Raw genomic sequence first — 24,672 nt, forward strand, 5'->3', positions numbered from 1 at the left:
TGCATCATTTTCGAATGCAGCAAACATGCCATGGGTGTATGATGAAGAATTGCAGAAGATAATGATGTCGGACCTGTGAATTCAGTATTTTGGTTATTCTAATACTGTATTAGCAAGAGAACACCGCTAACGAAGGTACATCGAAAGAGCCTTACCTGCCCGGATAATCCACGACAGGAGCTGGTACACCACGAATAGAGCGCCTCCGATTTTTCGCGCATCCCAGAGACATGTCATATTTTCCACTGCGCAGAACGACATCAGCGTTTCGTGTTGGCAAACTATCGCGAAGAGCTTTTCATTCCATATTGTAGTATATCAAGCACATCGCAAATCAGTTTCCTTGCCTCGCAATTAGGTGGACCTCTACCATCTCTTGGCCCTTTCCCCCAATCACGGTGGAACCAGCAACTATTTCATTCACATTTTCTTGAGTCTGAATTTCCGTCGCATCACAGTATCAGCGCTTGGATGATGATTTAAGTTGAAATCACTGATTAGAAATGGTATGTCCTTTTGTTAAAAGAGAACACACGCGCAATGAAAACAAATGCGAAAACCAAACAATAAAACGAAGAGGCAAGCAAGTCATAAAAAGCTGATATCTGTTCAATACAAGGCGCAAACGATTTTTATTCCAAAATGACGGATCCAAAGCAGAGCTATAAACATAAACTGTTGCTTATACCAAAAAGAAAAAGAAAAAAGAACCACATGGAGTAAGGAAAAAGAATTTCCACCCTACATGTCAGCGAGGCAGGATGAAGAACGTTTATCTACACGCTCTTTGGACTAACGCCCGTGTAACAGATGTCCCAGATTGGTGGTGTCGCGAAGGATGTTCTTATCTCATCCTCCTCGACGGAGTTTTAGGTATCCAGCTCTTGGCGAAGACCTAACCAGGAGCAGAGGAACGATAACATCTGCCCGGAGACGAGGTTACCCTCTCGCCCGGGGTTAATTGCGACGATTGAATCACTTACACGGGCAGCGCAGCGGGCCGTCCTCCCAACTAAAAAGCGCAGTCGCATTGGTTATACGATCGATTTGATGATGGGAGCTGGGGGGATGGAAAACAGTGTCGAGGTTGAGGGTTCCCATCCATGCAGGCAACTCGTGATGAATATCGGTAGATGAAGATTTATGATAATCGCAGCTAAGCAGCAAGGGGAAAAAAAAATGTGTGAATGACATTACGAAACAGAGAGCCATGGCAAGGCCCAAACTAAGATGCCTACAAGATTCTACTGATAAACGTAATAAAATAATAATAATATTGGCAAAAAGGTGGAGCCCTAGGAAGTTGGAAACTTGGCACAAAAAGAGGAAGATAATTCGTACGCTCAACTAAATATTAAAGGGATCGTATTGGTTTAGACCTAACTTCAGGTTTCTGACATTTTTTGGTAAAATTAGAAACCTCTTATAAAAAAGAAATAAAAGAGCTTGTAATATCAAGAGGGATTCAACGTTTACTTGATGAAAATTGGTTTTGAAGTGGCTGGGATATCCAGAAACAGAGCAAACCTAATAAACGATGGGACCCACTTTTATTAGAATTAATTTGGTTTACTTTGTTTTTGGATGTTTCAGCCATTCCAAAACCGATTTTTATCCAATGAACTTTGAATTCCTCTTAGAATGGTATGTTCTGTATGTTTCTTGATATCTCACAAAAAAAGTTAAAAAGCCAATCCTCATCTCCACCAATACCATACCATACCATCCCTTTAAGATAGGTATACATAATACTAAATACTGTGATGATTCAAGTGTGACAACGTGGATTGAGCATTTTGTTATAGGTTGATCTGATATCACTTACTGTATAATCATTCAGAGACTTTCGAATGTGTAACTTCGTAGAGTTTGATTTGAGAGTCATCTTTCTTCCGGTTTCTTATGGTCGTATCTATCACGGAAGCTTTAGGTATACAATAATCATTGTACATGTAGTGTGCATCTTGTATTACAGCATCGATTGTAAAATACAATATGGCATTCTTTTTTCTTCAATAAACCTCTGACCCTGTGTCACCGTGTACAACGTAACCCTTTTTATAAATTCCAACAAACCCAGCGTGCTACCTGCAGTGTATTAATGAGGGCGCTATTGCAACATGCCACGTTGCGATCATAAATTTCTCCCTCACAAGTACACAACCGTCAAAATCCTCACACACACAATCGTAAAAATATGGTACTACAGTGTATAGTATATGCAGCTCTACACACAGACGTAAGCACAGTCAGCATTGCCTAAAGAAGTCAATAATACTGGCTACATCAAAGAAAAATTCCACCCAGATGGATATAAACATGTGTTAATTCAATTTAATTCAATCGTGTGTGTCAAAATTTGCCAGTTGAAGGGATTTGACTTTGGCAAGACTAACTGTACAGTGTACAATACATGTATTTTGTTTCTAAAATGCACTGCAGATTCATGCACTCACACATTCATAACATGTAGGCCTACATGTAGTGTACCCTGTACTTACTGTTGTATGTTCCTTGGAGTACAAACTAGTACACTGGATACATGCCAGATAAATCTTGGATATACATGTACCAATGAAATGTAATGTCAGGTATAGTTCCTACATGATCAAAGAAAGTGTGAACAATTGTCCTCTATCATCATTTCTAAGGAAGCCAAAGAAGTGCTATAAAATACTCATGACAAAATATTGAAAATGCTACAACATTGAGAATGAACAATAATTCCACACTGTATGCAACACTGAACACAGATTTCCTGAAATTAAATATTTATTAAAAATCTTCTGAGTTAAGAAATATAAACATTTCTTTTTCCATTCTAATTTCACAAATGACAGATAAATATACCTCTTCTTCCACATTAATAGTCAAGAGCATGACAAAAGACATACCTTGAATATATACATTTCACCCAAAATATGACTGGAATAAACAGAAATTACACAAGAAACCACATTTCAAGATGGAAGAGCAGAAAGCTTACATGGACTACTGAAAGGCATCGACCATTCAAACACAATATGTACAGTGCAATCCCATTATAACGAACATAATGAAATTCCAGTTACAACAAAATAAAAATGCCAGTTCTGAGGAATTCGTTACAATGGGAGTCCACTGTACAGTCAACTTCGTCTACGTCGAATGCGAAGGGTCCAGAGAAAATCCTTCGACTTTCATGAATTTTGTTCATAGTCATTGTGGGTAAAATCTTTCTTTGACTTTACTAGCCGAATTTGCAACTTGTGTGAGGTCGACTTAGGCGAGGTTGACTATATTATGTCTTTTGATTGGTCATTTTTCATTTTCCAATGAACACTTTCAAATGAAAGCTGATGAACAACTGGACATTAATTGATACTTACCATACTACACTGAATAAAACCATTGCACCATGACACATATATAAAAAGAACGATGTTGAGCAAACATAATGTGCATAAGGTTCCAAATGACTTTTTTTTTTTTCCTGGTCGTTGCTCGTCACACAGCTTGGACAGCTAGTTAATTATTGTAATCTTTAATTTCCTGTTAAGGCTCCGGATAATATGCAGTGCTATTTGGAATCTAACATACACATGTTTTCCTCTGCAACTTGTGCAGAAAACAGACTGATGAAATGGAAAATTATGTAAATATCATTCTTTAATCTATTACATGATACATGCAAGCACCAATCACATATGATTTATTCTAAGAATGAATCTGAATAATTGTACTCATTGTGCTGTTACATTGTACTACTTGTACCACAGTTCTAAAAACTGTTTTGATATCAGTCAGATTTCAAAAGTGAACATGATCATCACTTATGAAAATCTTGCCACTACTAAACAGAAAAGACTTTTGAACCTGAGGAGCAGGAAAAAGGGCCAGGACTATACTTTCAGAGTGTATCACTAGATTGTTTTCTTCACAAGTCAATTGGATATTTGTTTGCAAAACCAGAAATATTCAGTAAATTGCATGACATTCATACACACAAAATAAAGTTTTTCAGACATTACATCCATTAGATCTACACACAGCATTTAACTCATACACATGGTCCACACACCTCACGTACTCCAATATAGATGAAAGTGTACATTTCCGGCACAGACTTGTATGGGGATGCAGTAAATGCCAGAAGATTAGTGTAACACTCGGAGTTTGAGGAAATTTGGACAATCGATTCAACTATTCCGAACTTTTAAAGTTCTGGTTGATCCCACAATGCACCATATATGTACACACATATATATATATTTAGGAGCTCAACAATTTGTGATGTGTAAAAGGAATTTCATAAATCTTTTCTGAAGTGTACACATTTACTCTAGACCCGTTACCAAGATATGCTACAAACAAAAATTATTCTCCATGTGCTCTAGGGCCATGCTTCTCAATCTTTTTTAACCCAAGGCCCACTTTGGCTCCTGCAATATTTTTCAAGGCCCAGTCAGATCGGGTACAAATCTTTTATATTTCATTTTGGCAGACATCCAGCCCATCTGAGAGAGCTTCGCGGCCCACCAGTGGGTTACAGTCCACCGGCTATTGAAGCACTGCCCTGAGGGATCTTGGTTAAGTGATCTGTTAATATCCTAGAAATATGATTTGTTTTATCCCCTTAATTTTCTTCTCTTTGTTCTACAGCTATGACATCTCCAAGTGTCCTAGAGTTCCCATCTGCACATGGGATCAACCATAACTTTGTAACTTCAAAATTTTTGAATGCATTGTCCAATTTTCCTCAAACTCTCACTAAATGTTTAATTAATCTTTCTGTAATCACTGCAACCATATATATTGATGTTAAATTGAGGAAACTCTCCCTTTAAGAGGCAATCTGGAGTACTGGTGTGTCAACCTAGCCGTTTGTATAACTCAAGAGAGGCCGACTCACAATGCAGAACAGTGAGATGACGGTACTTTACCCAAAAGAGGAACAAATTCTGCTACAGAAACTTATGAAATTCATTACAGAATTAATATTGAAACTTTTTCTTTCATAAGAGCACAATTCAATTAACACGGACTAATCAAACCACAGGTTATCAGCATTGTAGATGACATTGCATTGTCATGTGATTTCAATGGTATGAAAAAAATCCTTCCAGATACTATGCAATGAGACTTTATAGTGTCTAGACAAGTCTAACAAAAGAGACCCCACGGCAGTAAGGAAATAAAATCTATCCTGTTTGATTGTCATTCACTGAAATCCATTTTCATTTTTAGACTATCGTTTTCAATTGTAATTACCCTAGTACTTTTTTTTTTCGGTTTGGAATCTTCATACTTTCGAATAGCAAGCACAAGTTTATATATCCATAAAATTGATTACATTCAAGAAACTGATTGCCTAGATGCATCTAAAAGAGAGAGCAGTCATTTCATTTCATTTTGTTGAGTCTGATGCTGGTGGCAATCACACAAACATACATTTTGTAGCTTCAGCAATACGAGTGAGAATCCCTGTGAATTTTGTTGCACTGGTGAAGCTTCTCTCACATCTTGGGCAGTTGCTGGAAGCCACAGGACAAATTCGAAGCGAAGACAGGCACCATCCTGGAAACGTAGCTGCATTGCCAAGAATAACGCTCCATCTCCCCAGCCGATCATTGTGGGCTGTGATATCTACCTCTGGCAGTTCATAATCATGGCATACAATGTCTGTATCATAGTGTGTTCACACATCTTCCGCAAGAAGGCGTTCCAGAATTGAAACGAATACAACTAGTGTGCACTGTGCATCGCTGGCTCCACGGTTCGTTGCAACTTTTACTATGAAACAATTGGAGCCCCGAAATTTCAGAATTCGATGACTGTGAGCTAATCTGCAATGTCTGTTGAAATTCTCATCAAATCATGACAGCAGTGACCCTGGCAGAAAAAGGAGGAAATGAGTAGATCCTCCTTCATTCAAAGCTGTGCCGGCCGGCATGATTATGCACCAAAGAACAAGAGTAATTGAATCCGCAGAAAATAATTCCTCCAAGAAAAAAAAAGGATTGGCATCAAATAACACATGTAGTTGTGTCTGTCTTTTGAAGGGTCCTGCCTCATAAAGGTATCGGTCTGTTCTACAAGAGAGGTTCTCATGAGCAGTCAGTGTATGTAGTGATTGTATTCCCAACTCTCTGTGTTACAGTCCTGCAACTCCTTCCTGCAAAGTGAGAAATAAAATGAGAGACATCCATTAAGAACACATGAATAAGATCATCTCATTTCCAATATTGCATTTAGATCTTATAGAGTGGAACCTTGTTATATAGGTCAGATAAAACAAAACCCACTTATAACATAGTGATTCTCCAAGTCCAAACTTTTTACATTTCCTTGTTTTTTGTAGCCTAATGTAGTGAGAAACCTGATATAACAAGTTACATGGTAATTGCCATGGTTTTTTCGTTCCACATTATGACGTTCCCCTTTATGACAAACTTAGTACTGATGGTAATGACAACATTCATAACTAAGTAGCAGCATGAAAACACTTTGATTTTAAAAGAGTATAAGAAAATACCTAACTGGTACATGATTCAGAATTTTGAGAATCTGCATGCAATTTTTATTAAATTTGAAAACAACACAATTCATTTTTGACAGATGGCATTAGGAGTATAAGCATAGCACTGCCAGGATTTGGGGTATAGGAAGTCTGTCCTACCACCACCACCACCACATTGAACTAGTAGTAATGCATATTACCCATCAACATACTACGCAACATAGTACTCAAAAGAGAGATGGTCGGAGAACTATAAATAATATGAATTACATCAACACTGACATGATTTGAATATTGAGACGCAGCATGTGCATCTATAGCAAAGTTCAAAGAATTGCATGTACATAGCTCTAGGATTTGGTATCACTGAACAGTTCCCAAACGTAAGCGCAACTCCTGCCAGCTGACATAAGAGCATTCTAAGTTTTGACAAGCAAAATCACTGAGGATTAGGAAGGGAAGTGTCCATGAATTCTATACCTAGAGAGGTGATTTCTCATGCCAAAACTATTCTTTGTCATCTGGCATCTAGAGTATTCACACAAACACAGCAATTACAGGATTGATTTGTTCTGCAATGTCTACACTACCTACATCAACTGTATCTTATGAATTGTACGCTGTTAAAAAGCTTAACATAAATAAAAGAAAAACTTTTTTATTTTGTTTTAAAAGGCACTTGTACACATTCAACAAGTTGTAGTAACCCCTTTCTCTCAACTCATTAGTATACACTGTACATAAAGAGTGTTGATTATGTGAAATTACAGTTACTAAGAGTTAAGTGTCTGCCACCTTAAATCCCCCCAAAAAAAACAAAACAAAAAACAAACAAACAAACACACAAACAAACTATAAATAGGTATTAGATACATAAAAACATGTGATATCAGTGAAGCCTCAATCATGGGGATTCATTGGAGCCCAGAGATCATTTCTAGGTTGTTTAACAATCAGAAGCAGAATTATGTTTTCAAAATCTATAAATTCAGAGAATTAATTATAAATCAACAGACTTCTGCATGTAAGGGGATAAAAGAAACTTTAAAGAAATATAATGAAAAATGGCTTTTACTTTCTTGTTTTGGATCATAAAAAAAAGACAGCCTAATGTAATTTCAGTAATCTTACCTTAATATTTTCTGCAAAATGATTAAAAAAATATATCTACTTTCATTCTACAGATTTATTTCAGCGGGAGGAAAAGGAGCATACTCCTGAAGACTACATGTATACACTTATTCAAACTTGATTTGAAGAATCATTAATTACTAGTGTGAAGAATGCAATAGACGGCAACATGAAGATTTTGATGTTTTAGTTTTTCCACACACCAGGCAGGATGATTAGATGTGAAGAGACAAGTGCACATGAATGCATCATAAAACATGAAATACGATGAAACAACATTGGCACCTTTGTTTTGGTGTGTACTTGTAGTTCGATGGACAACTTTTTGCTTTCGTGCAGCTACATTAATTGGATGTGGAAGATAAAACAAACATCTGACATATGTATGCATCAATGACAAATGAAAAGGCTTAAAAAAAAAAACGACCCTAAAATGCTGGCAGCTGATCTCCTAGGCATGTGAATTTACATATGATTACAAAGTCTACATGATAAAAATCAATGACAGGATGACAAACAAAATTGACTTATAGATGGAGCTGTAGGTGTCATTCACCAGAAGCAATGTACCTGTAGACATGGATATCTCTGTGCAGACAATTAACCAACTTATACAATCTGCAAAAACAATGCTTTTCGACAATCTATCTGTGGTACACGTTTTTTCTTTAATTGTAATATTATAACACAGAACATATCAATAGAGGCTCTTGAATGATTGTGACACAGAGTAACCTGCAACCATGTGTACATGTTGATGAATCATGTTGGCAGCAGCAAGCATCACTTGCTCATTCGTCTAGTGTGTGAAGTAGAAACTTACATTTCCACCAAATATGACGTAAGCAATTCAATGAGGTCATCTAACAAGAATCTTGTACTTATAATTATTATACATCTGTACAATTGATTAGACTTTGGTAAATCTACACCTCAGTTTAAATGTAAAAAATGAGTGCAATACTGTAATGTAATTATTGAAATTTGAGGCATCTTACCTGATCTTGAACCTTGACTGTGAAATCCCTGGGCCTGTAGATGGAGAGACAACAAGAGAAGATCAGAGAAGAGAAGACACAGAGAGACAGAGAGAGAGAGAGAGAACAGACGGATATGGCTACTGTAAAACCAGAAATGTTCATGCGCAGTTTAATTTTGCAAATTTCACGAGCCAAGACTCGCAAAACAAAAAAACCCACACAAAAGTTCTTGTCCACACTATATGCACTAAATGACAGTGGCAATTTGCAAAAATTTCACGCCACAAACAGGGCCATCAACTCCAATTAGCCAAAATTTCAGGCCACAAAAATATCTTGCTTTACAGTATTACATCATCATTGTCGCTATATATAATCTTGACCATGAGAAAACTGTAAAATGTGCATGTATTTCCTGAATGTGTGCTTTCTGCCCATTTTCATTCAAATTCCATACATTTTGTTTTCTCCAATGCCCCTCAACATTACATGTAAACAAGCTCTACAAAGAAAAAGGAACTAAAAGAGTGATGCAAGTGAAATCATAATTGTGTGGCGAAGAATGATGCTGTCACATTATAATGTTACTCTCATTTTGCATGCAGGCAAACTGTGTGCTTACCTGGTGTTCTCTGAAGTGTGCATTTCTGAAACCTGATCCAAAGTCCCCAAAGCCGTGTCCTCCGCCGAACCCATGTCCCCCACCAAATCCGTTGCCCCCTCCAAATCCAAACCCGCCCATGTCACCACCAAAGCCAAAAAAATCATCCTCCGCGTCGTCCCAGAAGGACCCAAAGTCGAAGAACCCATTGCCGAATTTTACTTTTTGCTTGCGTCCTTTTTGGCTCCCATGTCCCCTGTGCTGTCGGAAGCTCTCGTCGAATCCGTGAAAGAAATCGTTAAAGTTGAAGTGGGCTCCGCCTCCCCTCTGGCCTCCGCCCCCGCGAGATTGTTGTTCCTCAAAGGCAGCTGCTCCAAGCATGTCGTACTCTTTCCTCTTGTCCTCATCTGAAAGCACCTCATAGGCTATGTAGCAATATCGTGAAAAAAAAAAATCAAGCCATTTATGAGAATATGCCAGTAGCAAACCTAAATTCATGTTACCCACAGCTTCTGAGGTTCCAATTCAATAACACCAGAATAAATGTTTCAAACAAACAAAAATGTAAAATATGTACCTTTCGAAAGAAAGTAATCACAGTAAACCAAGCACTTCAATTTGTAACTTACATACCGTACAGCTGTATCACTGGTAATTAAACCTCTATTTACATTAAAAAAAATATAAAAAAAAAATAAAAAAAATGTGTTCCAAGAGTCCAAATTTTAGCAAACACTGTCCAAGCTACACAATTAATCTACATCCCCACAAAATTCAAGTAAACGCCATGGTTTACAATAAACCAACCTACTCTGGCACTCGAAATTCTGGACATTAACATCCAGGTGAGGTTACATATGTACATCACAAGTTTGCATTCCCATGCTAAGTGTGTTGCATCATGGAGCCACACTATACAGTAGCTCCATGGTTGCATCATGGACCTACTACACATATGGACCATGAACAGAGGTCTTTCTTTGATCCAATGTTCACCACCGCCACCTGATTATGTGCATCTCAATGAGTACATTCAGACGTTTGGACAATGACGATTGTGTTTACAATACAGTCGTGTATCATCAATGACAAAAGAACCCAGTTTCCCTCATTTCGGTCCTATTTCGCTGAGGTGCCTTTTCAGACTCAACTGCCTTTGAATAAACACCAATGATGGGGAGCACCAAACCTGAAACAAGGACAAATTTTGCGTCACAAAATTGGTAATTACTGAAGCGGCCACTTGCGGCCATGCATGTAACATCCCTGAATAGCAAGACAAGCATGTCGTCTACTGTCACTGCCCATGTTTACTCTGAAACAATGTGTGACAAATGGGGAAAAATAGATTACAAATCACAGTCAGTCTGCTTAATTAGTTGCTTTTTCTTGTAAAGTACTTGCATTTCGCAAATGAAATTGCTTTAGCGATGATTTTGCAATATACACTACAAAGTCCTGCACATGCATTTTTCTTGATTTAAGAGAGTTATTAGCTTCTGCGCATGTAGTTTTTAGATTTCTCAAAGCGCTGTCTTGTTTTTATCCAGGCTGGCTGTCGGTGGGCAACACTGGATCAAAGCAGGAAAGCATGTTCAAAATGTTTTTGTGACGCTTTTGACAGAAACAGGTGCACGAATTAATTAACAAGCGATGAATGTCCATGTGTTGTACAATTGTAGGTCCATGGTTGCATCAAGACTGATGTCTACTGACAATCATACCACCTGTGTTTCATAAAATTCAGTCTGAGATACTGTAAAAGTGGTTATTTTCGCACGAGTAGTCTTCGCTCTCTGCTGGGTGAGATGAACCAAGGAGGTTCTAGAGAATGGAGTCACAACCGTCTTATTTCCTTTGCTAGATGTTCGAAGCCGCTGCTCAAAAATATTTGAAGCATGTGCAAAACAGGATCTGCCGCGCAGATAAGAAGACAATTGACTCGTGTCTCATTGCATAATCACTAGCCACTTTCAAAGGAAGATATTTCTTTGTGATGGTAATTACTTTTCACTATCCCTTCTTATAAAAGGTAGGTGGTACAGACTGAGGATGCGCAAATAGAAATTGAGCAAAAAATGCTGAAATGAAGATGAAAATTACTCAACTGGGCATATGCGGGCACTAATTTGATATATCTATCAATAAAGAATTATACTTGAAGATTATTCCATATTAGTTTCATTTGTGGAAACTAAGCGGAAAAGTGATAAAACCAGCTTTCCAGGATGGTACAGTTTTAAACATTTTCACATGATACAGCTCAGATTTACACTTTTGAGCAAATTTCTGCACGGAAATGTCTTTTGTTTTACATGCTTTATCATTAATTGAAATTTCATTTCATTTTTTAGATAAGCAAAATATGGCCAAAATTATGATAACGTTCAAAATTAATCTTCAGAATGCTGAGCAAGACAGCGGCAAGGAACATCGATCATCAAAGGCACAAGTGCACCTGTGAAATTCCTTTGTACATCAATAGAAATCTGACCACAGCCAGTTGGAACTCCAATGTATAAAACCTCCTTGGATGGACTTTGTGTTTCTTTAATTCCTCAGAATCAAGACAGTTATTAGTGGAACATACGATGAGCTAAAATGTTTGCATGCATTTATTTTCGCTCTGGTTTCTGGTCGCGCAAATTGCACAAAAAACTTCCATGCCCTGAAAATTTACATTTTACAATAAACCATTGGAACATTATGTCTCGCTCTAAAGTTGTCTGAAATCTAGATTTTGCATGGTCTACAGTTACATAATAGAGTGGGGTTTATAGTTCATTGGATGACTGGTTTCAATGCACACACCAAGAGTAAATTTTGTGACTAGGGGTTGTTGTTGTATTTGGAATAGTAATACTGCTGAATGTTTAGGATCAATGCACATTATTTAAATGCAAGTATGACATGGTACATGCTCCTCATTCATTCCTCTAAGGGGGAGGGGGCATTTTTTGTTTTGTTTTTTGTTTTCCATCGATTACCTTTCGCTATCTCTCTGAACTTCTCTTCTGCATTGCGGTCTTTGTTCTTGTCAGGGTGGTACTTGACGGCTAGCTTGCGGAAAGCACGCTTGATATCCCTGTCTGAAGCTGTCCTGCTAACTCCTAAAACCTTGTAGTAATCCCTGGTGGCACTCTGAACGTAATCCACAAGGATGACTGCCACAAAGCTGATGGCAGCAAGGTGGTAACAGGTTGGGCACTTCATCTTCAATGTCCTCACAACGGTTCTGCTTTGAGCAGTCTCTGCGTGTTCTGTTCAATTCTGTAAGGAGGGATATAGAAACATGTGGGATGAATGCATTATACTCGGATGGTTCAAAGGGCAAGATAGCACAGTATTGCTACATTGGCAGGGAGATATGGGTCTTGTTGGATAACAGGCTTGTTTACAAAGAAGGCTTTTGACACTGATGAGCTGGTCAAGTTGGGAGGAGGGGGAGATTACATGTTGTTTTCCAACCATGGCATTCTTGAGAGCTCTGTGTCAAGACACCTCAAGCGGACTTCTCCTGAGATAAGAAAATCATATCAGCTGACTAACATGTACAGAACATGTAAGCAATTTCAGTCATACAACTTTGCCAGCTTACTGATACTGCACTTGCTAATTCCTGGCATATCAACGGATCTCGATCACAGCTATCACATTCAGAGGTTTGACAATTTGTAACAATTAATACAATCAAATAGGTAATGCTACATCCCCTTTTTATTTTGGGCATCAAATGTACAATGTAGACCCTTTGTAACACAAAATCAAGGAGACATGTTATTCTAGTACATTCAATACCTTTACCTGCCTGCCACAGACTTACTCAGCAGCTGGGCAATTCCACGGTATATAGGACACAGGTGCCAAAAATTCAAAATGATATTTGTTTCAAACACCATACATTTTCAGACAATACTTGAGTTGAAGTTTTAAGAATCATTATGTTTTTCAATAAAAGCGGCCATTTTGATTTTCAAAATGGCTGCCAAAATATGCCTATAACTCAATGGTAAAAAGAGTGTATTGTCACATAACTTACTCTCTGTATATCCACTTTACTAGTACTCTAAACAACAATCTTTTATATGTATGCAGTTACCATAAAAGTCTTTTACCACACGATAGAAAAAAAAAAGCTGGTTGCTTTACAGAATTTGATAAAAACTTTTAATTAGTTTGACAATGATGGATGTAACGTCAGTTACCAAAAACAAGGAATTTTTAACTTTATTCATCAAAGAAAGTGAGCTGTATGATGTAACTTGGTATTTCTAATGTATGCCCATATGCCTTTCTTTTGATACCAGAAATAAGGATACTTGGCATACTGAAGAGTCAAAATGAACACTTCAAAATGTGTAACGTCAGTTACCGAAACGACATACATGAGTATGTAACGTCAGTTACCATGACAGTAATTATAACTGAGGCAAATTTTTTGACTTAAGGCCATTTCAATACATATGGGAAGTCAAAGATTATCAACAAAGAGCAGCAATCCCTTTGATAGGGAATGATGTCATCACCATGGTATGTCCATGGATACATTTTTTTTTTTTCATTTTATTTTATTTTTTAAAAGTTTATTTATTTATTTATGTATCATAATTATCATTTTTTTTGGGGGGGGGGCTTGAGGTTTTGATTTTCGATTCAGCACAAGTTTAAGGTTAAATCATCTGGAAGTTTAGGTTTACCACATGCAATATATGCACTCAAATTACTATACAGTACATTCACAGTCCTACGGGATGATAAAGCTACCAAAGTTTGTAGGCCTAATCAATGACATGGTTGCATGGTAACCACCTTTTCGATATAAAAGCTTGTGCACAGCTGTATACCAACTGTTTTATAATCTTTACTTATGATTGCTTTTGCTAGCATTTTTCTTCTTTTCTGGAAGCTTGGTGAAGTTTCTACCTCAAGGCAAATGCACAAACAGATATATTTCTTCGCTTGCACTTTATGTGCAGTAAATGTGGCACATCTTGTATTATGGTACAATACATGTACATAAGGCATGTACTGTCATTACTGTTTGAAACTTAACACTGATGTTGCTCAAAGTGAGTCTAGGTGATTCTAGGGGGAAAAAATTGTTCATATTTGTTGATTACTTTATTTCATTCATGCAGGGACATTTTGTAATACATGATATGAACAGGAAAATTCGTTTACATTGATCTTAGAATTTTTTCGTCGCAAAGTCATATTTCTTGGTATCTGGGATGTATTTGCAAGCCTTGATACATCAGTGAAAAGGAAAAGAAAAACAGTTATATTACCTCAAGCAAGGAATAAACCAATAATGCTATTTTGACCAAAAAAAGCATAATGTTTCTTCTTCACAGAGAAATATTAAAAGTGCAACACTTTTCATTTAAATCAATTGATGATGGAGATCATTTTTTTTTTATTTATTTATGGCCCTAACAATGCCTTGAAGGAGAAGGAGTAAAATACAGAAAAGAAGGAAGAAATATTTTATATCACAGTAGATTTCATACATATTTATGAGTTGATATGTGTTTTTCCCCATGACCTGAAAGATATTTTTTTCACACACAAAAATATTTGTGTTTTGTGTAGTACTGCAGGGTATTATGGGTGGGGCACTCTAGATAGAAACTTTCTTGTTCATAAAAAAAAAAAAACCAAACAAAAAAAAAACTTAGTTACCATATGTCAATATATCTATACTTGGAACTGCTGAATCTAAATGGCTCTGTGTAATCATAACTGTTGAATAAGCATTCAATCTTAAGACAAATGTCAAGAAATATCCTTTGGTGCATTTACATTATTTTTGCCCAACTGTGCTATGGCATGGGGGGGGGGGGTTGCCCCCTAAGGGCCCCACCCCATTTGTGTCTTTAGATTTTGTTTTAATTTGTTGCTAAGTAATTGCCTGGGATTGTTACTGGTATACTGCAGCAGGAATAACCTGTTAAATAAATTACTTCTCTGTAAACCCCATAGCAAAAGTATGTGTAACGTCAGTTACGTAACGTCAGTTACTGACATGTTTACCTTTAAGTTTTCATAGAACACAAAGAAAATGGACGAATGTTTCATTTCATTTGTGTATTTATAATTGATGAACCAAGGTATAATGCCATATCAAACAAATCATTCTGAAAGGTCAGACTTATAAAATATCACAAAACTATTCCCAATCATGATTTTGCATGTGTAAACCCTATGGCAAATGTAAGCGTAACGTCAGTTACGTAACGTCAGTTACCGTCATGCCTTCACTGAAATTGGCATGGTGCTAAAAGGAAATACCTAAAGTGCACATTATTTTGCACACCTGTTCCTAAGAACCTAGGTGTATTGCCATATTAAACACATAAAGGCTAGAAGCCAGGGACATGAGATATTTCCATTTAAATCTACACCATAATTTCCCATGTCCTTTTTCCGTAACGTCAGTTACCGACACATTTTTACTTGCTATGTGATAAAAAATGCAGTTTGAGAGAAAAACTTTCCACCTATTTCTTTATTCTCATGAACTCATTCATCAATGCTAATTGCAAGCCCCAGGTGCTTTCATTCACAAAACTACAACGTAAACAATTTCATGAAAATCCTTACACGTAACGTCAGTTACCGTGGAATTGCCCAGCTGTAATATTCCAGCATGGCCGGGTCAGAAGAGTTTCGCGTGTTTTTAATTACGCGGAATCAAGACATCACGCACAGGAACGTATGGCAAGCAAAAATATTCGCGTGTTTTTATTTTCGCGCTAGTTTCTGGTTGCGCGAAATTTTCAACACCGCGAAAATTTCCACTTTTACAGTAGGTCCTGCATGTATTATTGGTTATTAATAATCGGCACTAAATAGACCTTGATTTAAGAGTCTCCAAATTATAGAATCTTGTTAAGATTGATGCCTACTAATGTTAGAATCTGCAGTAAATGAACAGACTAACATTAATTAAGCATAGTTAAGCTGTTCTTTTCAATACCTCTTGTCAGTCTTGACACCAATGCACTAACTAGCTGAAATCCTTTTGAATTATCTTTGTGATCAAACAACAAACTAAATAAGATACTGAACCACAACACAACTTAGACAGCAAATCACTGACAGCTAACTAGAGACATATATCAATCATCCACCGATTGTCATTTCATCAGATTGTAAGGTCAATGAAAATTGACATCGTGGCAAACACCCAAGAATACTAATGACTAATCCCTACCGGTTTTAAAACACACACTGAAGTGTAGTAGTGCACCCTACATTTTATAACAACAATGTATGACGGTTGACTGCTAACGAGTAACAGCAACGTGACTAACGAACGTTAGAATCTAACTGTTACAACTTGTATGAATTGTAACATTACAACAGTTGAGTTTACACAACTACTACTAGTTACTACCGTATGCGTATCAAAATAATGTTTGTAACGTTAGAAAAAAAAAAAAAAAAAAACTTCCCGAAATCAGTTTGCCTCAATTTGTAGGGGCATCACCACTATTATAGTATAATGGTAAATGAATAATTTAGAATCTAGTTCTGGTTCACATTTAAATTATTTCGACTGGACGCGAGCTGGAGATCATAAAGTTACACTGTTGCAGATTCAGGAAGAGACCGTGTAAAACGTTAAATACTCACTCAGTCGTTGGATGAAATGGGTTCCGAACAGGTTGCGGCCGTTTCTAAACGACGAAATCCAAACATGCAAATCCGACGATAATGCCTAATGCGTTAATGGACTAGAATCTCATACACGTCCAAGATTATTGATTATTCGAGGAAATATGGGATAGGCTCTGCACTAAAATGAACGGGTACACGGCAAGTAGCCTACGGTGTAAATGTTGGTATCCTCCCAGGCAGCAGGCCCTTCGACTGTCGCTCGCGCTCGCGCTGCGCTCGCTGATCGTTAGCCGCCTCGCTCGTCATGTATCTAGAACGTAAACGAGCTATCGTGCTCATGATCCCTCGTATATTACACGTACGTGATACACACCGTATGCCCGGTTCCGGATAAGTCGTTTTCTATAAACAAGCTCAACTTGGACTGTGCCCAGCTTCTTGCCACATAAGTATACGAACATCAAACAGCTGTTTACAAGACTATGCTCAAAGTTTAACCGACGGGGACCAATTCTATTGGTCAGAAGTATCTGTAGCGGGATTTCGCGTTTCACAAAATATTTACCTCGAGAGTAGCGAAAATAAAAACCTCGTGAAGTATTAGGCGCATACAGTAACCGAGTGTTTGGCTTTGCTTGCTACGGCACTTAGACTGTGATCGAAGCTCAGCTGTACCAAGAATATAAGCGACAAAGATTTAGATATAGGCCTAATACCCAATACAAGTTCTTTAGATTCACATATAGTTAGTCCGCTTCATCAAATCAATGGAAGGATTAACACTTTTTTGTTCTTTATTTTATTTTATTTTTTTATTTCTTTTTTTGGGGGGGGGGGGGCGGGGGGTGTAATGAGGCCTCGGAGAGTTTCTAGTCCTAAGCTACTCCAAACAAAGTGAATAGTACTATCGGAGGCACTGAAGCCAATAGTTTCATCCAGAAAGTCGAATTGAAGTAGGCAATATTAGGCATATTAGTTTTATATTTTGGACGAAAGCAAGGGAAATGAGACGAGATGTCGTGTGGTGGATGCCATGTTGTACACGTATCCGAGAGTGACTGTGTACAGAGCGCGTTGTCACACTCGCTTTGTGATATTTCACTATATATATATATATATATATATATATATGGGTCATTGTATATGTGTATATTTCTGTGTCCCACCAGTTTAAAGGTAATATGTACAAAAATAAAAGGTCATTTCATTACTTATTTCTGTTCTGTTTACAATGACTTACATTCATGTACACACAAAAAAAGAGGGATGAATAAATTGTTTATCCTGACCTATTATTTCGGTTTTCCCGTATCCGTACCACCAAAAACCCCATGTCCCGGTGATACTACAAATAAATATACTTATGTCCCATTTCAACATGGAAGCATGTTGAAACGTTTTTAAATGCTTATTTGTTTCATTTCAGAACGTACTATTAAATTATTAGCATGAGATATACCAATATCAAACAATAAAGACAAAAATGAAATTAATAATTCAAAATTGTGTGTCCCACCATTTTGCGTCATCTCCGTCACGTACATTTAGGGCGCCATTAACGAAAAATGTAGGGTACCCTAATTATAGATTTTAGTGCTACTAATTAACAGTTACATGCTGAAGTTGAAGAACTCACCTGGCTTTCCCCCTATTTTAATCAAAAAAGTTATATATATATATATATATATATATATTTGAAATTTGTGACAAAAGCCAGGTCGTACCTTTATTCAGTGTCATCTTCGAACGCTTAAGATTGCATATCAAATCAAATTAATTCATAATTTTGGTGGCAAAACGGAGATGACGTTGATAGTATTTGGGTTTTTTTTTTTAGTACCAAATAATAAAGTGATATTGAAAATGCATGGTGTTAATCATATTGGAAGTCCTTTAACCACTGTTATTTTTTTTTTGTTCAGTTGAATTAAATATCTATCCTTAAATTTGTTTATGCCATTATGGACTACCACATTTCCGTCACGTCATCTCCGTCACGTCACATTTTGCTTTATATTTAGTACTGCAGCGCTAAAAAGGAGACAAGACTCCGATAACCAAAATTTGTTCATGATATCTGATTCCCTTTTTCAAAATCTCACTTAGGTACCTCGGTGTACTACATCTTTTTCATGTTACTTATCTAATAGAAGAGCGAAATTTGGAGGAAAATTAAAACTTTGTATACGTTGTTTTATTGTAGTCAGAGAGACGCATCAACATTTTATCATAACCATGAAATGCGCATTATGTAAAAGAACTAGAAACAACTCATTTTATCATTACTATTGATGTTCTTGAGCCGTGCATGCGCAGACGATTTTGCTAGGAGCATATCACAGCCTAAAGTGGTAGTGCATTAGAAATGATAATGATTATCATAATCATTACTACAATGTATACTCATATTCTTATATTCTTCATGATGATTGTCGTTCTCAACCTTTTTTTTTTCGACATGAGTATTCTTCACCAAAACTACATGTGTGGAAACATGATCTACACAATTACACCGTGAATTACCACTTTTCTCGTCTTCTACAGCAATCCTCAGCTCAGTATAATAGAGTGTTAGCGAACACGATCAAAATTAACTGATTTTTCTTTTTCAAAGTAAACAAAACTCGAAACTGGTATACATGTGGATATAAGTTATAAATTGACTGTAGAGTTTGGTATACGTTAGAACGATGCTATGTGTAACTTGCTTTAATTCTCACAATCGAACAGAAACAGAATCATAGCGATGGGTAGGTATTCTGGTTACAGCTCGTTATTCCGAAGGTTCGTTATTCCGAAGGCTCTTTATTCCTAAGATTCGTTATTACGAAGGTTCATTGTTCCGAATTTCGTTTTCGGATTAACCAATCTTCGGAATAACGAACCTTCGGAATGACGCCACAAAATAATGTTCGGATTAACGAACCCTTTTTCATTTTCGGATTAACGAACCTCTAGGTACAGGGAATTGCGTGTTTCGGATTAACGACCCTTCGGAATAGCGAACCTTCGGAATAACGAACAGCACCCGTTATTCTGAAACTACTCGTATGATACTGATTCATCGACAAATAACCCTACATGATTCACTCACTAAAAAGAATTAAACACAAGAAAGAATGATATCATTTAAAGAATGCAATCATTATCGTATATCTTCAGCAGCACAAAACACACTTTAAGTCATTTTCTGATCACAATTGCATTCAAAAAAATATACATTATTCACTAAGTACATTAAGAGTTTATGGAGCATAAAATGCCTTGATATAATTCAAATTAGGATTATGTCAGTCCCATTACTGTATACATGCACTACTCACGATATATGATTTCCAACTTTATTAATCACTTTAGTCGTTATAGAAGCATACCATATATCTAAATATTAGCAAGACAATCATCAGTACAAAAAATGGAACAAAATGACAGGTCAATAAATTCAAATGATTAATCTGGCCTCTATTACTATAAATGACGATTTGATGTTTGTAGCTAATCCACGAGAAGCGTTATGATTTTGTTTAACATTACTTCATGAAGTCTTCCCGATCTCAGACATGAAGTTTCTTTTGAAGTTTCACCAAGAAATACTGTAGACATCATCTGCATACAATAGTCTATGGCAGCCAGTGGTATTAGTAACTTCAGAGTCAGTCATATCAAAATGATTTGAAGTGACAGAGTTTCTGCGTGCTACAAGGCTTGAATGAGGTCAAAGGTCTTTCCATCAAGCCGCAAACCGGTGCCAATTCGCGACGGCTAATTTCACTTTGTCCAAACAACAAGTTGCAACACGACAGTGGCTCGTGTTTCCGAAGGAATAAAAGTCCACTAAGATCTTCAAAATGTGTTCGTGGTATGGCGAAAGCTAGCACTTCGGGGCATTTTGTTCCAGCAGCTCGGCTTGGTAGTCGACGATACTATCCCCTGTCGGATCGACAAACACCTTTCGGGCGAACTCTTGTACGTGCTGAAAGTAAAGAATTAAGACTGTTCTTATAATCCTCTCGAAAAGGCGACTGTTTTTCACAGAGACTATAGACAAGCAAAGTAGAGACTAATAACCATCTAGGCCTTAGCTGAAGCATACCAAATTATCATTATCATTTTTCATTGTAAATAATCATGTAATGACACCAGAATCTATACCACCATTGTTTAATATTAATTTCACATTAAACATGTCTGTAATTTATCAAGGCAGAAATTAAGAATATGGGAATAATCCCCCTCTTTGAACTGACTCTCCTGACACAATTATGTACTATATAGCAATAAAGAACTATGATCATTGAGATATGAATTTGCTTCAATTTGTTTCCCTCTAACATTTTTGTTAGAGGGAGACAAATTGACAAAAATTCACATCTCAGCCTACACTTCTTTTACTTGATCTTCTCGTGCTTTTAACAATGATCATTTTCATTGATTTTTTTTTTCTTTTGGTTTGTTGATTTTCTTGTTATTAGGTATGGGTTGTTGTTGTTGGTTTTTTTTTTATTCCTTTAGAGGATGTTACAAAATGTTGGTTCTTGTGGGGAAACTACCGCTCTCGAGACTTCAACTCATGTCTATCTTGGGTCAATATTAATAATTATTATAAATTCACATTACAACATTATTAACCGGTGAATGATGTTCACCTCCGAGGTTTGGTACCGGAAGTGCGGTTTCTCCGCAAGTGCAGCCTCCTTCACCACCTCGGCCACGTCGCCGGGCTGCACGGCGAGCCCGTGCATGTCCTGGAAATGCTCCGCCAGTCTCTTGTCGACGTCGTCGATGTCGGGATTTTGAAGTATTTCTCCGACACTCCCGAGACCGAGGGCGCCGATGTTTTCTCGCATCGCAGTGTTCACGGGACCGGGCTGGATCACACTAACCCTGTTAAGGAGACGTCACATCCAATTACAGTAATCTTAAAAAAAAACCTATAATACATCTGCACATACACACGTGGATACGTTCGAGTACTCACTGTAATATAATTGTATATAAAACACACACATGTAAACGAACAAATTTACATACCAAACATTGAAGAAGCGACAAACGATTGCTATTTCTTGGCTGAATCCTTCGATGGCATGTTTGGATGCAGCGTACAGGCCCAAGTAGGGAAAAGCTGCACGAAAAGATATAACAGATCAAGATGCAGCATTTTTAAAGGGATAGTATTGTTTTGGTTGAGATGGGGGATTCAAAATGTGAACTTTTTTGTGAGATAATTAGAAACCACCTATGAAATATGAAAGAGCGTACAATTCTACGAGGTATTCAAAGTTTATTCGATGAAAACTAGTTCTCTTTTTGCTTGTTAGCCCATGAAACCCAGAAGTGCCCCCCTATTTTTTATAACGTTCCGCCGGCAGTGTGATATTGCAGAGAATATAATTTATTATCCAGAAACAAAGACGTCCTATTGGTGGAACTCACCTTTTATCAGGACCACTTTGTTTTACTTGTACCAAGGAGCTTAAAGCTCCTTGCTTATACAGCCCATGCGTTCGACACTAGGCAAACAAAACCCACAAGACTGACACTACGCAAAGGAGGCTCACGAGACCGGCAGTAGGCAAACAAGGACCATGAGATTCTTGTAGTTGAGATGGCGCTGTCCACTAAGTTACAATCGATAGCGTGACATAAGTGCATCCGCCACTATATCATTTTCCACTTTGTGTCATTAATGCAACAACCTGTACAGATGCATACTTGTAGTTGACGTATAGATGGCGCTGTTCATCCTATCGATCCCGAGCCTTCTAAGTATCGATCTTGTGGCCCTTCTATGTCGGTCTCGTTAGCCTCTTTTGCCTGGCGTCGGTCTCTAGGGCTTTGCTTGCCTAGTGTCGGTTTACGGGAGCCTTTTTGGCGTAGTGTTGAACTCATGGGCTTACTCGTGGGCTGTAAAACTCGTGGGTTGTATGATTTATGGAAATATTTTTCAATGTCGGTCTCGTGGGCCATATGACTCGTGAGTGTCAGTCTCGTGACATGATCTCAAGGACACTATTGATGTTTTATTTGTAGGTTGAGAGACAGAACAGCACAAATTATATATCAAATTATATAACGTTCACAAATAGATTTTGATTTATCATCTTATTGGGATTAATATACTGTACCCTCATACTCTATTCAAAGTTAGCCACATTAAAAAAAAAATTGTTTCATTCAAAGTCAGATTAAGTCGCATGGTAGAAAATGTTTCCTGGATGTCCGTAAGGATTCTAAATCATGTTAATTATTCATGTATTCATGCAAAAGAGGTGTATGTATAGATAGAATGAAGAGCGAGTTAAAATGGCTGATGTTCTTTCTTTTCGATGCTTTTAGACTTTAATAGACGCACTCAGTTATATAGTTTTGAAAAAGAAAATGGATTATTACCAAATATACCGTTGTTGCTACTGATGTTGATTATTCTCCCTGATCTCTGCTTCTTCATGCTGGGGAGTACTTCCCGTGTAAGGCGTAGCACGCCAAAGAAGTTGATGTCGAAGAGTTTCTTCGCTACTTCGACGCTGGCGACTTCCGATACGTTGATGACCCCGACTCCTGCATTGTTCACTGTGTGAGAGAATGTATAGGTGTTTGTATTTTGTTCGTGTGAGTTTGTGCGTGTGAGTTTGTGTGTGTGAGTTTGTGTGTGTGTGTGTGTGCGTGTATATGAATTTGTGAATTTTTGTGTTTTTGCGTGTGCGTAGTTATGTGTTGTTTCCGTTAACAAACAAAATAGGCAAAGTACACCGGTGAGAATGCCGACATCATCTGAAACAAAGTTAGCAGTTTGCTGCGATGTGGAGAATAGTTACGTTGTATAGATTTAATGTAAACCATATTTCTATCAATCTGTCTATCACAACTTCACATACATTAATTATGTTTTTGAACTATTATATCATATATAGGCCTACATTATAATAGGGAATTTTGAAATAAGCCAAAATTTAACGAGATTGGCATGTGTCGATAGTATAAACAGGAGCCGCTTTCATCAACATGGCACATTGTGTAATTCCTATACTATTCTTGCTGTATGTCCCGTTTAATATCATGGCCAAATATATACTTATAGAGTTATTATATATATCTTATAGAGTGATATTGCCAAGCAAAATGACTGATACTGGTCAAAGATAAAACAATACATTGGTATAGGTATTGATCAGCATTACAGCTTCTTACCCAAGATGTCGATGCGTCCATGTTGCCTCATTACCATGGCAACCGCATCCTTCACCATGTCGTCACTGGTGACGTCCATCTCGACCGGGAACAGAGTCGCATTCAGAAGCTCGCCGGCGGCTTCCCGGAACGTCACCTCTTTCTCGATTGGTCCCAGGATCGTCGCGTGGACCAGGAACCGCTTGTCGCTGTCCCGCGCGAGGTGAATGGCTGTGGCAAGCCCGATTCCCGAGGAGCAACCCGTAATGAGCACTACCTGTGGCGCCATGTCGGGCTGTGAGATTCCTGTCTTTTTTTTTGACTTTGGTGAACTTGATCTATTCGCAGAATCTGTTATGGGTATGAACCTGACCATCAAAGCCAAAACGTCAAATTATGGTGGACCTTTAAGCGAATATCGAAGCTTTATACGTTTATTTATTATCATTCATATTATCATTATCATTAATATTATTGTTATTATTATTACTATTATTATCATTATTATTATTATTATTATTATTATTATTATTATTATTATTATTGTCACAATTTGCATGTCGCGCTGTATTCTCATTTTTCAACTGGGGCTTTTCTACATAATACACACAGCACACACACACACAAAACAACTTCATCCATGTGTATTAAAATAGAATAGACGTAAA

The 24,672-nt window shown here is 37.4% G+C and overlaps 3 protein-coding genes across 4 annotated transcripts in view; all 3 read right to left on the bottom strand.

The window, feature by feature from the left end:
- The window catches only part of LOC140244551 (uncharacterized), a 32,972-nt gene extending 32,735 nt beyond the window's left edge, over positions 1-237 (bottom strand). The window contains exon 1 of the mRNA XM_072324180.1: positions 156-237. Within this exon, the coding sequence (XP_072180281.1) occupies positions 156-237 (82 nt within the window). The remainder of the gene's footprint in view (positions 1-155) is intronic.
- Positions 238-2,357: 2,120 nt separating this feature from the next.
- On the bottom strand, positions 2,358-17,060 carry LOC140246283 (dnaJ homolog subfamily B member 9-like). 2 transcript variants are annotated; one of them, XM_072325748.1, is made up of 6 exons: positions 16,850-17,060; positions 12,199-12,481; positions 9,233-9,636; positions 8,629-8,662; positions 7,916-7,969; positions 2,358-6,154 (listed from the first exon to the last, which is right to left on the bottom strand). In XM_072325748.1, exons 2-6 carry the CDS (start codon positions 12,422-12,424, stop codon positions 6,087-6,089), a joined length of 786 nt encoding a protein of 261 aa, XP_072181849.1. In that variant the 5' UTR covers positions 12,425-12,481; positions 16,850-17,060; the 3' UTR covers positions 2,358-6,086. The 2 variants fall into 2 exon arrangements, with proteins under 2 accessions (XP_072181849.1, XP_072181850.1); XM_072325749.1 differs by lacking the exon at positions 7,916-7,969.
- A 3,645-nt stretch (positions 17,061-20,705) lies between these two features.
- LOC140244561 (retinol dehydrogenase 8-like) lies at positions 20,706-24,293 on the bottom strand. Its single transcript, XM_072324190.1, has 5 exons — positions 24,026-24,293; positions 23,228-23,407; positions 21,866-21,959; positions 21,481-21,718; positions 20,706-20,807 (listed from the first exon to the last, which is right to left on the bottom strand). The coding sequence occupies exons 1-5, from the start codon at positions 24,291-24,293 to the stop codon at positions 20,706-20,708; spliced, it is 882 nt and encodes a 293-aa protein (XP_072180291.1).
- Between the last annotated feature and the right edge of the window lie 379 nt (positions 24,294-24,672).

This window comes from Diadema setosum, chromosome 2 (genome assembly GCF_964275005.1).
Source record: "Diadema setosum chromosome 2, eeDiaSeto1, whole genome shotgun sequence".
In the NCBI taxonomy this organism is placed as follows: domain Eukaryota; kingdom Metazoa; phylum Echinodermata; class Echinoidea; order Diadematoida; family Diadematidae; genus Diadema; species Diadema setosum.